At 32.8% G+C, this 16,280-nt stretch overlaps 1 protein-coding gene across 4 annotated transcripts; it reads left to right on the top strand.

The window, feature by feature from the left end:
* The first annotated feature begins 1,329 nt into the window (after positions 1-1,329).
* Positions 1,330-15,802, top strand: LOC110636678 (flowering time control protein FPA). 4 transcript variants are annotated; one of them, XM_058148486.1, is made up of 5 exons: positions 1,330-1,698; positions 6,176-6,421; positions 7,399-8,399; positions 9,005-10,389; positions 12,686-13,000. In XM_058148486.1, the coding sequence occupies exons 1-4, from the start codon at positions 1,414-1,416 to the stop codon at positions 10,371-10,373; spliced, it is 2,901 nt and encodes a 966-aa protein (XP_058004469.1). In that variant the 5' UTR covers positions 1,330-1,413; the 3' UTR covers positions 10,374-10,389; positions 12,686-13,000. The 4 variants fall into 4 exon arrangements, with proteins under 4 accessions (XP_058004469.1, XP_058004470.1, XP_021642169.2 ...); XM_021786477.2 differs by lacking the exon at positions 12,686-13,000 and adding an exon at positions 15,521-15,802 and having other exon boundaries at positions 1,331-1,698; XM_021786478.2 differs by lacking the exon at positions 12,686-13,000 and adding an exon at positions 15,521-15,802 and having other exon boundaries at positions 1,331-1,698; positions 7,402-8,399.
* Positions 15,803-16,280: the final 478 nt, after the last annotated feature.

The following is a 16,280-nucleotide window of genomic DNA, read 5'->3' on the forward strand; positions in this document are numbered from 1 at the left end:
TTATATATAACTTTTTTTAAGAAAAATATATCAATAATATTATATTATATATGAAAATTAATAGAAAATTATATATAAAAAATAAATTATAATTACATTATAAATGTAGAAAGGGAGGATATTGGCTATGTCAAAAATACCGTTGGCGATTTATTAATGTGACATAAAAGACAAAATTTAATTCGCTATTAAAAATTAATTTATTTTAAATATTTATTATTTAAATTATTTTAGAGATAAATTTAAAATTTTTAATTCTATTGGGACTTAAATTCTATTTAATTAAGTTTTTTTCATTATAATTAAGAGTAAAATTTCATTAAAAAAACTAAAATCAGAAATTTATTATTTTTTTTAAATTATTACTTTCATTTTTTTCAAGAAATTTCGCTTATTTTGCAAAAAATTTAAATAAAACATCAGAAATTCACTTTTGTTAAAAAAATTGATCCATTTTTATAAAAATTTAACTAAAAAAAATCAAAAATTTATTTTTTTAATAGCTTTTATATTTTCAAAAAGATTGATGAATATTAAATTGAATTTTAAAATTATTTTAATTTTATTTAAATGGCTTCTTTTCTTCAGAGCCTATTTTTAATTAATTATCAAAATTTATTATTTTATTTTAATTTATGAAAATAAAAATGATAAGACAATGTATATTAATAGTTTCTTTATTTACTTAAATGCAATAATAAATGAATTCTTAAATAAGTAAAAAATTAAAAAGACGAGGAGAAAAATTAATAATTAATAAAATCCATTTTTCTTAATTTATTTGAATATTAAAAATTAATATATTATGATAATATTATATAATATATGAAAAATTAACTAAAAATTACATAAAAAAATAACAAGTATATGCATAATAATAGAATAATGTCAACACACATTTACAAGAATTAGAACATATTTAATATTACGGTTAAAACTGCTGCTGAAAATATTATTTTTTTAAATATATTAATTAAAGGGTTTTAAAAAATAATTTAAAATTAAATTTAATAAATTTTAATTATAAAAATATTAAAATAAATTTTTAATAATATTTAAAATAATAATTTTATTTAAAATAATAATTTTAGATCACCAAACACGATACTAAACCGGGCATTATAATTTTCAAAATTCTGGAAAGTAATTAGAGAATAAAATCTCACATTAATGCACCCATTGAAAGCTAAAACTGGTGGGCCGACTTATCCAATGTGGCCCGGAGCATCAATTAAGTAGAGTCAAAACAGCCATTCGTAAAGAAAGCGACACGCCGTTTAAACAAACGTCATCCCTCATCCTCATCCGTCCAGCCCTCCTAGTCCCGTATAAAAGAAGAGATCCCAAGTCCTCTCTTCACTTTCTTTATTTGCTTCGTTTATTCAAACCCTAATTCTTTCGCTGTTTGTGCCAATGTCACATCTAATCAAATCGAGCAAAGTAACTTACAAGGAATCGGATGAGCTCGATGGTCCCTCGAGCAATCTTTGGGTTGGGAATTTGGCCGCCGACGTTTCGGATTCGAATCTTATGGATCTATTTGCAAAGTTCGGTGTTCTTGATTGCATGATGACTTGTACGTCTAGGAGTTATGCGTTCTTATACTTCAAACGTGTGGAGGATGCTGCAGCGGCGAAGGAGACGCTTCAAGGAACGGTCTTGCGTGGGTATCCTTTGAAGATCGAGTTTGCGAGACCGGTTCGTTGTTCTCATCTTTGCGTCTCGTTAGGTTTTAATGGTTGTCGATTTCGGTCGTTGTTGTTTGGTATAGTTATTATTATTCAGTTTGTGGATTGGTTAATTTATCTAATGATGATTGATTTTTTAAGCATTGCAGATTGTCTTTCTCTTCTGGAACTTCAAAGGGTTGATTTTATTTTATTTTATTTTATTTTTTTATTAAAACAAAATCCAAAATCATCCTCCTAAAGTCATTATCTCAAAATGTCGAAGATAACAAAATAACTGAGAACAAATTTGCCAACGATTTATTTTGGCTTTCGAAATCTCACATCCATTCGGCGTTCTTTGAATAATTTTTTAGGAAAAAGGGAAAAATGGGGAATTTCACAAATCGAATAATACTTTAAGCATTATCTTGATTACGCAGGATGATGTTGTTTCGTATCTAATCCGCTTTTAGAGGTAATACAAAATATTGGATTGGGATTTCTAAATGAAATAATCAAGTAACGAGGTTAATGAAACTTATAGACAAGAGATATGAGCAGTGCCGATTATTGGTTTAAATTTGGAGAATGAAAATTAGAAAAAAAAAGAAAAAAGAAAAAAACATAAAGAAAATCCTAAAATCCTAGCTTACTTGCGTTACTCAACCCTGACAATACATTTCAAGTTTTATATAATGGGTGAAACACGAATAAGGTCACACAGCGTTGATAACTCAAATGATGAGAATATATTCCTTTAGAAAATGTTTTTTTTTCTCCGACCCAAATTGGCAACTTACACATTATCTCTCAAAATTAAACGATATAAGCCACAAACAAGAAGGCCCCACTGCCCAGTTCTCTTTTGTTTTGATACTTTGGCATTATCAATGATAAAAAATTCATATGGATTGACAATAAGCTGTTTATGTTGGGCCATGATCGAAGATCACCAGCAAGCTGATGAAAAGTTGTGGGTGGCCAAGTCTCAACCAATTAACTCTTTACATATTGGTGACTCCTTTGTATGTGAATGCCAATTATTGTTAGTTGCCTTATAAGTAACCATGATTTTAACATAAAATGCAGAAATGTTGAGTAATGATATATGCCCTTTGTTTTGTGCCCTGTCGGGGAAGAATAATTTCATACGTATACATGTTGGTAGATTAGAAATTCTTTCTATGTGAAGTAAGAAATATGAACACTTACAATATATTTTTTGAGCTTGATCCTCTAAAGCTCATATGTTTATAAGCCATTATAAAAAAAAAATGAGGGGGGGAAAGGTAATGCTTTCAGCTTCCTTCCTTCAAATAGCCGCCTTTTGTCTTGAAAAATTTTCCTTGATGGTACAGAGATTTACAAGAGATTGGATTAAGTGTTAGTGGATGTTGCATGACATTGGGATTTTCCTTAATTGCTTATTTACAACATAAAGTTGTTAATGGTACTAAGCATAATTGATGCCCTTGGCTTGTTCCACCTAGGATGTATTAATTCCAGCCAAAAGAAGCAAAAAGGGAGGGAGCTCTTTTAGATGCTAAGTTAAAGTATCATATTTTCGCCGTAAACAAAGTGATATATGTATATGGTGTAAAATGTTAATTGAATGAATATCAGATGGACACAAACACATGGACTGACTTCTTTTGTTAGGGTTTACTTGTTTCCATAATTTGTCAAGACCGATCACTGTCTGACCTCACAGATGCTAAACATCTAATGCAACTAATATAACCCTCAACTAACTCAACTAAACCTTTATCCCAAAAATTTGGGGTCAGCTATATGAATTCGTTTTCTCCACTCTAAATGATTTTGGGTTAAATCCTCAGAAATGTGTAATGCTTCTAAGTCATGTTGTACTAGTCTTCTCCAAGTCAATTTAGGTCTACCCCTTTTTTTCTTTCTATCCTCTGAGCTAATGTGCTCTACTTGTCTAACTAGAGCATCCGTATGTTTACGCTTCACATGACCAAACCACCTTAATCTCCCTTCTCTCAACTTATCCTCAATTGGCACCACTCCTACCTTTTCTCTAATACTCTCATTACGGACTTTATCTAGTCTAATATGACCACTCATCCACCTTAACATTCTCATTTTCGCAACTCTTATCTTAGACGCATACGACTCATTCAGTGCCCAACACTCACTAGCATAAAACATAGCCGGTCGTATGGCTGTACGGTAAAGTTTTCCTTTCAACTTATTGGGAATCTTGCGATCATATAAAACTCCCGTGGCACGTCTCCACTTCAACCATCCAGCTTTAATCCTATGACTAACATCCTCCTCACATCCCCCATCTACTTGAAGGATTTAGCCGAGATATTTAAAGTGATTACTTTTGGACAGTACCACTCCATTCAAACTAATTCCTTCCCTATCACCAGTTTGGCCTTCACTGAACTTGCAATGCTTGTATTCTGTCTTTATTCTACTTAACTTAAAGCCCTTTGACTCTAGAGTACTTTTCCAAAGTTCTAGCTTTCTATTGACTCCTTCTCGCGTCTCATCTATCAGAACAATATCATCCGCAAACATCATGCACAAAGGAATACTCTATTGTATATGTTTTGTCAATTCATCTAAAACTAATGTAAAAAGGTAAGGGCTTATAGCTGATCCTTGGTGTAATCCAATTAAGATCGGAAAATCTCTTGTGTCCCCTCCCACTGTGCGCACAATAGTAGTTGCTCCTTCATACATATCTTTCAACACTTGTATGTACCTAATAGATACTCTCTTTTGTTCTAATACACTCTATAAGACATCTCTTGGAACACTACCATAAGCCTTCTCCAAATCAATAAAAACTATGTGTAGATCTTTCTTCACATCTCTATATTTCTCCATCAAGCTTCTAATGAGAAAGATCGCTTTCATAGTTGAACGACCGGGCATGAAGCCAAATTGATTGAAAGAGATAGAAGTATCATGTCGTAGTCGATGCTCCACAACTCTCTCCCACAACTTCATAGTGTGGTTCATGAGTTTAATTTCCCTATAGTTTGAGCAACTCTGTATGTCTTCCTTATTGTCAAAAATAGGTACTAAAATACTCATTCTCTATTCATCAGGCATTTTCTTTGAGTTTAGAATCTTATTAAATAATTTAGTTAACCATGCCACTCCCATATTAACTGCAACAATTTTGGCCATCAAAATACTTAAATAGGAAGTTTGGTCTCCCATAGTTGATTTATTTTTCGAAAAATAGAGGGCTAAGATATAAATAGCTATGTCCTTTTGTGTTATGTCACTACATTAGGTGTTGTAATCTTTTTGATGTACTAAATATATCATAAGCTTTCACAGTAAACCAACAAGTTTTTCAATTCATGACAAGTCCAAACTCATCTGAAAAATTATACAACAAATTGCTGCTTTTTTGTGATAATATTTGTAATGCATAATTTTCAATTGTGTTCTTAGACCTCTTTTTTGTCCAAGAGGAATGGAACTTGTTTGAAAGCTCTAGTCACTTTCCTGAATCCACCAGAAAAACTTTTGAAGACATATCATCTTTTTGGGCTGAAAAGTTTATTTGTCCCAAATGACAATTTTTTTTTTTTTTGTTTAGGTTAATGTGTCAGTCTGTCATTCGCCATAAAATATTGATAAGATTTTCTAGAATTTTATTTTCTTAGTGATGCTGGCAAATGATAATCTGTATGCAATATAGGAGAAGTGGAAATGGATAAGCTTTTTTCTTGGACTTGATTCTAGAAATCACAACCACTCTTCTTTTTTTTTTTAAATTTTTTTGACATACAACTTTTCTTACTGCTCTATTTAGCTGCCTCAATTGGGTACACACTCTTTACACCCTCGGCATAGCTGTGAACCCATGTTATTTGCGCTTTTTTTTTTTTTAATTCTTTATTTTTACAAGGGAGGTTGGTTTTGTGACACAAAAATGATTGGTAATTCTTTTGTGGACCACAAAAATGCCACCTAAGTGTCTTCCCTATCGGATACCCTTAGGGCCCACGTACCCATTTCTGATATAAGTTTTTTTCCCCTATTAAATTAAATTTTCCCTTATATTTTGCGAATTATATCAAGTATATATGAATGTTCAACATGTGTTATATCTAAGTATATAAGATTGTTCAATATGTTTCTGGGATAGGTTGATTAAGGTAAAGTGAATAGTTCAAATAACAGAGATTGAAAGGGAAAATTGCTAGGGGATCATGAAGAAACTTATTTGGCTATTCCAGTATGCTTAATTTCCTAAGGATGCAAGCTAAAATATGCTGATGGACAGTTGGACACACACACACTTTAGTGTTGATGCTTTTTTTTTTGGTTAAGCATCAGGCTTGATTATTAAGCAATTATATTAGATTCCCTATCTTGTTTAGCCATACGACTATTGGTTCAGAGTAGTGTTTTTCTCTTGGCGAATGGTTTTGAGTGGATTTTGGAGTTATTCATATAAATAATGAATCTTGGAGTCCTTTATTGGTCTTCTTAATCAATTCTATTTTCAGGCCAAACCCTGTAAGCATCTATGGGTGGGTGGATTCAGCCCAGCAATTTCTAAGGAACAGTTGGAAGAAGTGTTTCTTAAGTTTGGTAAAATTGAGGAATTTGAGTTTCATAGAGACCGGAATACTGCGTTTATTGAGTATGTCAAACTGGAAGATGCTTCAGAAGCCATGAGAAACATGAATGGAAAGCGAATTGGTGGTGACCACATATCTGTGGATTTTGTTCGTTCACAATCCTTAAGAAGAGTAAGTTGATTTCTTAAGAATATACTCTGTAGTTTTCAGAGATCTAATTGTAGCTGTTATGAGATCTTGTTTGTTTGAGCAATTGGAAGCCATCTTTTAATGTTTAAGCTTCTTTCAACTAACAATCTTTTAGCCCTTTAACTGCTGGCTGCTGTGCTGACAGCTGATATTTGACTGTGACTGCAGCTGCTGAAGCAATTAGGCCCTTAGAATGGGCAAACTAAATTAGGTAGAAATAAGTGATCAGAGAATGAGGCTTGCTTTTTCATGTAAATTTTTTTTTTCCATGAAAAATGTTTTTGATGGCACATTTATTGGACCCATCTTATTGATTAATCTTGCATTGATATAAGATGGATGGAATGGTTGGGTATTTTTTGTTTCCTGTGTCCTCTGTATGTTCTGACTTGAGGAATACTGCTCAGTTAAACTCTAGGCTGTCTGCTTTTTCAAATGGATTCATTTTCCTTTAAATTGTATTTATAATTTCTATTTGATTGGATGGATAATATTAGGTTACAGTTAAATTTTTGTGTGAGTAGGAATAATTGACTGATTTTCATGTTTCAAAAGAGAGTTAGTTTTCAGTTGCACATTCTGGAGTAAGACCAGCGCAGGTGATTGATTCTGAAATAGCAAAACTCCCACTGTTACTGTGTAATTGCCTATTTTCTTAAACTCACTATTGTAGTCTAGCTTCCCATTTTACTATGACCTTGTATTCTTATGGCATGATTGGTCAGCTGGTTTTGTCACTTACTACCTATCACTCAACTTTTGTTGCTCACAGTTTCAGGCAGAAGCTCTGAGCCTGAGTGTGGTCTGTTTGGATGATATAAAATATCTGGACTGTAGATGGAAATATTTGTACGATGGTTCACTTGGTTGATTGCTTAAATTGCCTCATTCTCAACCAGATAAATTAACATTATTGGTCACCAACCTAGAAAATTAATTTTTTATTCTTAATGTTACAGCAGTCTCAGCTTTCAGGGGTCCGAAGGGAAGGTTTGCCCAGTAATGTACTGTGGATAGGCTATCCTCCATCTGTGCAGATTGATGAGCAAATGCTCCACAATGCAATGATTCTTTTTGGCGAGATTGAGAGAATTAAGAGCTTTCCATCAAGGCACTTTTCCTTTATAGAGTTCAGAAGTGTAGATGAAGCTCGGCGTGCTAAAGAAGGCTTGCAGGGGCGGCTTTTCAATGATCCTCGCATCACAATTATGTATTCAAGCAGTGAGCTGGCTCCTGGTAAAGAGTACTCTGGTTTTAACCCTGGGGTTAAAGGGACAAGGCCAGAGAATTTTAATGAACATCTTTTGGGATCTAGCCAGCGGGAAATATTGGATCATCATCGTCCTATAGGGCTACATACTTTTCCTGGACCATTGGGACCTAGTAGTGTGCATAGACCAAACCTATCATTGCGTCCTTTTGGTCCTCAAGGTGGTTTTGACCCTGTGCTTTCTAGTGCAGAATATAATGATTTGGCTTCTCTGCGTAATTTCCGAGATGGGAATTCTAACATTCCAATGGGGCCTAACTGGAGAAGGCCTTCACCTCCTGAATCTGGGATTCTTCCTTCTCCTGGTTCAAGGATTAGGCCATCAATGAGGTCAGTGTCTAGTGGATGGGATGTACTTGACCCCAATCAGAGGGAACCAAAAAGGTCAAGGATTGATTGGCCACTGCCCATAGATGATGATTCTTTTGCCTCAAGGAAGATTGATGATCGTGGGCTGGGTTTAGATAAAACATATAGGCTTGGGTCAGCTACTGATGCTGTTATCTCAGGTCCATTCATAAATGTTCGAGGGAAGCGTAGTCTTAGTCCAGTTGGTGTAAGGGGCATTGTAGTATCTCATCAACGTCATCCTGGCGATGATTATATATGGCGTGGTATTATTGCTAAGGGTGGAACACCAGTATGCCATGCTCGTTGTGTCCCCATAGATAAAGGGATAGAGTCAAAACTGTGAGTGCAACTTATCTTGTATGCAGTTTTGCATTTACAAATTATAACTATTTAAGATGCTTTATTTGTCTTGCTTAATAGTATGCTTACATGCAAATTTATGTACAGTAATTTACTCATGATTTCTTTGATATTATATATATTGGGAAGTGTTCTTGATTTGCTTCTCATTTTGAGAATGTGATTGGTTGGATTAGAAAATTTACCCAGAACTTTTTGTCACTGTTAACTGGATGAACTGCAAAATTGCGTGGTACCTTTTCCCATCAATTCGTCCAGGAAATTTTCTGGTAACTTGTGTAACTAAAACTTTTGTACTGTAGATGTAGTTGTCTGTTGTTATAGTCCTCTTAATTCTGTTTCTTTAACTCATCAGGGTGTAGTCATGTAGTGTAATAAACTTACTCTTGGGATTGAATATGGATTCCTCAATTTTGTTTTCTCTGGATTCTAACTTAAAACCTAAGTGGAGAATGTCAGTTGATAATGGTTTCATTTTCACTAGCATTTTACCTTTGTTTACCTTTGTCATAATGATCTTTTTGATGGCACGTGAACGCGTTATTTCTTTCAACCAACTAATATTTGAGCTTCCTGTTTTGCAGTCCAGAAGTTGTTAATTGCTCAGCCAGAACTGGATTGGATATGCTCACGAAACACTATGCTGAGGCCATTGGATTTGGCATTGTCTTCTTCTTGCCAGACAGTGAAGATGATTTTGCTTCCTATACTGAGTTTCTTCGCTATTTGGGTTCAAAAAACCGTGCTGGTGTTGCCAAGTTTGATGATGGGACAACACTATTTTTGGTGCCTCCATCAGATTTCTTAACCAAGGTCTTGAAAGTTGCTGGACCTGAACGTCTTTATGGTGTAGTTCTCAAGTTGCCGCAACATGTCCCTAGTAATGCATCAGTACAGCCGCAGCTACGACAGCCCAGCCATTTTCCTCAGTATGTTGATAGACATCAAATTCCTCCACCAGAGGCTGATTATAATCAAATTCCTCAGGAGGAATGTATGATGCCACTGGATTATAACAGGGTTTTGCATGAGGACTCAAAGCCTTTGTCAAAATCATTATATCCACCAACCACTCAGTCTATTTCAGAGCAGTCAGTCCCTCATGACTATGCTTCTAATAGCTCTGTAGCAGCTTCTCAAGCTGGAGTTTCATTGACACCTGAGCTTATCGCCACTCTTGCATCTCTATTGCCTGCAAATGCACAGTCAACTGGTTTAGAAGGTGGTCAACCAGTATCAGGCTCTGTTGTTGGGCCTCCATTTTCCTCAGTTGCTACTAATAAAGGAACTTCCTCACTTGAGTGGAAGCATGATAATCAGGTTTCTGGAAACACAAATCATATACAATTTGGGAGCCAGTTCAATTCTCAGGCACAAATTCAGCCTCAGTTTCAGCCTCATCCATCTGTATCCTGTGGACCTTATAATCCAGCAAATATGATCCCTGGGAACACCCAAATCCAAGATTCTTCCATCAACCTACCACATCAGGGTGGTATTCCTTCTAGGCCATTGACTAGTGTTGCGATGCCTTCCCAGAGTGGACAAGTTGGTTTGTCACCACAAGTTAGCCAGCAGTATCAGCTTGATGTTCTTCATCAGAAGGGATATGTTGGATTGGTGCATGGAACAGATGTTTCGGGTTCTTATAGTCCATCAATTGTTCAGCAATCTAATAATCCTGTTTCCTTCTCTAGTCAGGCTAAGGGTGGTAATCATTCCCAAGCGCTACCTGTGATGCCTTTATCTGCTGACAAAGTGAATCAGCAGATTCCCAATCAGGTGCAGTCATTCCAAACTGCTCTTCCTGGAGCTGGTCAGGGCACATCAGAGGATGAGGTTGACAAGAATCAGCGATACCAATCAACATTACAGTTTGCAGCAAGCCTGCTTCTCCAGATACAGCAGCAAACAGGCAATCCAGCAGTGCGAGGGTCTGGAAATCAACAATGAGATTCCTTTGATATAGGTATGCACTCTTACTATGATTAATTGATTCTTTATTTTTTTGGATTGTCAAGTCCTTTTAGAGGACAATTATATTTCTGCTAGAAGTGCTTTAGTTTTCCTTGTCTGTTTGTTTGTCTGAAATTTGAATATGATGAAATGAATTAGAGTCTCTTTGTTTTTTGTTTGTAATCTTATTTCACTGTTGTAGTTCAATGTTTTTGCTGGGAAAATGAAGTAGTTATGTGATTCATTTTGGTTGCACGGGCTTGTTTGAATACCACTGTAAGGTAGATCATCATTTGATTCTTCTGTCTGCTTTAATTTAGAGAACACACCAAAGATGATTTGCAGGATAATAATTTGTAGTGGAGATACTTGTAGATCGTTCTTTTATTACAAAACATTGGATGTTGGAAGGTAGTAGTTTCTTTATTATTTTGGAACTTTGAAAGTGCTAGAGTTCATTTAAGGTGCTCAAGAAGAGTTGACAAGCTTTAGAATTTATCAGTGGTTTAGTTGGAGTCATGTCTGGTAATGCTATGAGTGACTCAGTTATATGATATGGAAGCTAATGTTCCGAAGGATAACTGCTGGCATCAGACATACAGTTTGGCCATTTGAATTGTGAGCTTTGACTGCATTTCTTTCAGCACTGTTATTCATAATGTGTTTTAAGCTAAATAGCAGCAAATTGCTGAATTGGAATATTAGCACTCTATTTTTGCAAGAAGTGAAGGATGTATTTATTCTGTGTTCCAAGCTAAGGGTAATATCAACTTCGTTTCCATTTCCATTTCTTCTCTTTTCTTTCTATCCCTACCTAGAGGAAAGAATAATAGTCTCTTTTCTTACTTTCTCTCCATCGGTTTTAATTCCCTTCACCTCCATTCTCACTTTATTCTGTCCCTATATGGAGTAGTGACATGATGCTTTTGTCCATCGACTCCATCCATGTATGACATAGATGGGTCATTTGGGTCTGTCTGGGACTCAAAATTGTGGCCTCACAACCCTAGAAGCCACTCCAGTTTCAGTAACACTGAGCTTTAACTCATTAGTATATAGATAATTATGTTTATGTAGACTTTTAGGATAATAATATTTTTATGTAGTTACTTTAAGAAAGTTGCACAATACACATGAATGGCCAGCCATAGATTTATATATATCATATCATATCAATTCACTGAAGCATAAACAACGTGTCCTGATATTTGGATCTCTGTGAATGACAAAACTGGAAGTCTTATGGAATTAACTTCATAAGCAACCCGTTAATGCTCAAGGTAAGGTGGAATATTTGATGTTTCAAGATGATATCTGTCACATATGATAAAAACATCCTTTGGCAAATTCATAAATAGTGATAATAAGCTGTTGGTGGTTCTTCTGCTTAAGTATGCTCTGGAAATGATGCTACAGAAAACAACAGGTTTTGATGGTGGTTGTTAGGGGTTTGTTTTGTGATCACATTTTCTAAATAGCTTTGTATCGATGTTGATAAGATTCAGCGATAATCTGTTGGGAGGAAGATATGCTAAATGATTTTTTGGGGCAGCTGGTTTAATGGGTTTGATGGGTTTGATTTGAAGCTAATCAACTTTGGGAGGTTTTCCATTGAAGGTCCTGAAGGATATCATTCATTTTAAGCAAAGCAGTATTAGTTCACCTGATTGGGTGTTCCTCTAGCTGGATAGAACTTAAGTTGTGCTTTCTTGCTTCTGTTGTTGGGTGATATGCTTGCATGATTTTGGTGCTGTGCATGTGTTGGTGATTAAAGCTTAACATTTTCAATGTTGGTATTCCTAAGATTCCTGCGTTTCTTTGAGTGTGCAGCTTTGATTCTTAGTCTCCATTTATATTTCATCTTTGCTGCTAACAAGCTCTACTTTCACTTGTGACTCGAGTGTTGCATATGTTTGTGAATATCATTCATGAATCATCTGTTTATATGACATTGCTGCTTCTAAATGCATGCTTCTTTTGACACACTTCATGCAGTAGCTTAGTTGGTTAAATATCACTGCTTCCAATTCTTCCAATCTTTTTTCCTTATATTAGGCTCTGTGATTACCAGTTATTGAAGTTTAGGTTGGAAATTTTTATTAATTGTAACTGTGAGTTGTAATTCTACTTTATAAGAGTATGTTAAATAAAATTTGAAATACTATATGGAGATTGTCTAAGCACTATGTGAGTGTGGCCAAAAACTTTTTAACTAGAGTTTTGCTTAAATTAATCTCAAAAATAAAAAGAAAAAAAAAATCCTTGAAGTTGATAACCTCAATAAATCTAAGCACAATAAATTACTACAGGCATAAAAGGTGATGGAAGCTAAATATTTGGACCTAGTTTTCTCTGTTAGAGACACATTTACGCTCCCTGCCCAGTTCCCATTGGTTTTCTGCCTCTCAAACTGATGTGGTTTAGTCACATCTTCACGCTGGTCAGACCGGCTACATTCACCCTTGTGTCAAAGTTTTAAAGTAATAAAATGTCACATAGGCCGAATGCTCATTTGGAACTAAGTTATAGTGAGGTTTATTGGAGGATTAAATGTTATTGATTTGACATAGCTTAAACTATACAAATATACAATGACAAGGAATCATAAAATACTGATTTGGAGATGCTTCGTCTGCAAAGAATAACCCGTATATGTTGTGCAGCCTTACTAATATAGAGGGAGCAGAGGGAGCTTTTTTTTTTTTTTAACTACACTGGCACCTATATCAAATTCTTGTGATGATAATTTTGACCTGATTATTTGGAGCATATATTAAAATATAAGTCAATTTAGTTAATTGTTTGGTAAAGTTACTTAAAAATAACTTTAAAATAGTTTAACTATTTGGTTAAAAAATGTATAAAAGTAACTTAATTTGTTGAAATGATCAGAAAAGACATATAGAGTAATATGTTTTTAAAAAATTATTAGAATAATATAATTTTAAAATAAATAGATAAATCATAAATAATAAATATTTTACTTACGACTTATTTTAACTTATAAGTCAACTTAAATTTTTTTTTATAAGCTAAGGATAAATTACTATTGAATCCCTTTATTTTGTCAAAATTAACTACTTAATTCTTATTTTCAAAATGCAATTAAAATGTCTTTGTATTTGTCAAATCAAACTCTTTAATCTTTCTATTAAAGAAATGTTAGTTAACTTGTTTAAGCCTTTAATATTTATACTGTTTAGTCCCTTTAATTTTAATTATTCATATTGATTAATCCTGTAATTTTAAACATCCATATTATATAGCTATTCTAATTAGAACTAAAACAAGTTGACTAATGTTTTCTTTTATAAAATCTAACAGAAGGATTAGGTTTTAAAAGAATGGAGACTATATAGTTATTTTTAACAAACTATAAGGACTTGATAGTAATCTAACCTGTATTAAATTTCTCAAATAGTGTCCTGCGTCGAAACTGTTTCAGTCTAGGCTTGCTAAGAATGTGGTTGGCATAAGATTAAGAAGCAAGGTAAAAATTTTGGTAATGCACTTGTTGCTCAAATGGTAACAGGGATAGGAATGTGACATTATCGATGGAATTTGCGGGCGAGAGAGTAATAATAATAATAATAATAATAATAATAATGTATGGAATTACACTTGAATATCTTTGGGGGCAGTGAGATCAAAGTCAAGTGATGAGAATGTGATGATATGAGAGGTTAATTCAATTTTAGAATTGCTGATAAGCTCCAATTGACTGCGATTTTGCTAGTAAAAGGCAGTAGGTCAGACTGGAGGTAGAGAAAGGAGAGTTGAGATGCTGAGAGAAGTTCTATAGGGTTATTATTATTATTATTATTATTATTATTACTACTACTATTAAGAGGGTGTTTGATTTAACTTATGAAAATGAACTTATAAATAGCTAGTGTGTATAAGTTAATTTGAGCTTATAAAACTTTAAAATTTTAAGCAGTAACGTAATTGATTAAAGCGCTTATAAGTGACTGATAAGCAGTTGATATGCTTAATTAAAAATAAGTTATAAGTATATTTATTATTAAAATAACTTAATAAAATCTATGTTAAAATTTAAAAATTAAATAAGGATAATGTGGTAAAATGTTTAAGGAAATTAATTTATAAATATCAAAATGAAAAGTTGGTCTCTTCTAATTTTTTTTTTTACCTTATAAATTTAACTTTTAACTTAAAAAAATTATAAATAAATAGGTAAATTTAGTTTTAAAACTTATAATTTGATTTTGCCAACTGATAAGATAAATATCATTTATATAATATATTTATTTTTGGAGTGAGAACTGATTTGATGTTGCTGTTACGCTTAACAAAAACACTTGTTAAAGTAATTGCAAGTGTTAATAATCCTCGCAGGGAAATAAGGAATTAAGGAGCAGTATTTTATTTTTAAATTAAAAAATAATTGTGCATGATTTTTGAGTCTCGAATTGAGCCGAAAAATTGTACTGAATAAGTAGGGATCCTATCGAATTAATTTTATTTTAATATTTAACTTGGTTCTAGTTCTTCATTAAGAATTAAATTAGAATTGTACTAAAACTGAATTAGAATTATATTGAATTAGAATCGAATTGGGAATCGAATTTATATTTGTGTTTTTTTATTTTTTAATTTATTATATATTTTTAATATATATAAGTATTAATAATTTAATTTAAAATTTAAATGTTAATTCAAATGTTATTTTTTTAAAGAAATAATTATATAAAATTGTTTCAAGAAGAACTGATAATTGAATTAAATCATGTCAAACTGAAATTGAAATAATAAAAAATCAAATCAGAATCGTATTTGTTTGTAAATAGATTCCAACCTGAATTGGAAGTGCACACTCCTACTCGAAATTAAGCGTATCCAACACATCTATCAGAGGATCCCGTTGATGGATTTTTTTTTGTGTTTTTTCATCTGTGCAATTTTATTCTTAATCCTATCGAAAATAACAGGACATTAATGTTATGTTTTCATTCATGGTGTACGCATTAATGAATGGGTGCAGGTAAATAATGTAGGAAAAAAGAAAAATAAAGGTGAACAGAATTGGATTTGATGGGCTATAATTCTGAGAATTATAAAGTTGAAAAGAATATGTAATTGGTTGGTAGGCAGGCTTATAATTGGTGGTGTGCAATGTGTAGGTAGTTGGGTCTTATTTGTCGTCTGAAGATAGAGAGGTACAATTGACTTCGGCTGTTAGCTTTTATCTGTCCATGGAGAAAAGATATTTGCCCAAATTCTTGCGTTTGCGTTTGCGTTTGCGTAAGCGTTTTGGCGGTCAACTCGGTAGGAATTCAATGCACTGTACAAATAGTTTCTTTTTCTTTTATCTAAGTAATCCTTTTCTTTCATTTTATTTATGTTTGATCTGACCTGGAATTTCTTCTTCTTTTATGGAAAATGAAAAACAATTGTTGGTAGCATTTTCGTTTTGTTAAAATGAATGGATGGATGATAGGGTTATGCCCCGCTTGTTCTCTTTTTTTTTTTTTTTCTTTAAAAAAAAAATTAAATAATTAAAATTGGATGATTAAATATAAAAATAATTAATTTAAATAATATGATTAATAAAATTTTTAATTAAGTTATAATAATGAACACTTAATAGTCATTAAATGTTATAATTTTATATATATATATAGGAATAAGACAATTTGAATTTATGTGCTACACGTGGATATTATTATAATTATGTTTATAAATTATGTAATTGATATTTTGATGAGAAAATAATTTTTTTTTATAATAATATATATTGTCAAAATTGAAATTTAGTGAAATTGGACATAAAAATATAAAAATTTTCATCAAGTAAATTTAAGTACTTTTTATATAAATAGAAAGTGTGTACATTTAGATGATGATGTATTTTAATTAATAAAAAAAAACGTAGATAATTGA

This window comes from Hevea brasiliensis, chromosome 6, assembly GCF_030052815.1.
Source record: "Hevea brasiliensis isolate MT/VB/25A 57/8 chromosome 6, ASM3005281v1, whole genome shotgun sequence".
Taxonomy (NCBI): domain Eukaryota; kingdom Viridiplantae; phylum Streptophyta; class Magnoliopsida; order Malpighiales; family Euphorbiaceae; genus Hevea; species Hevea brasiliensis.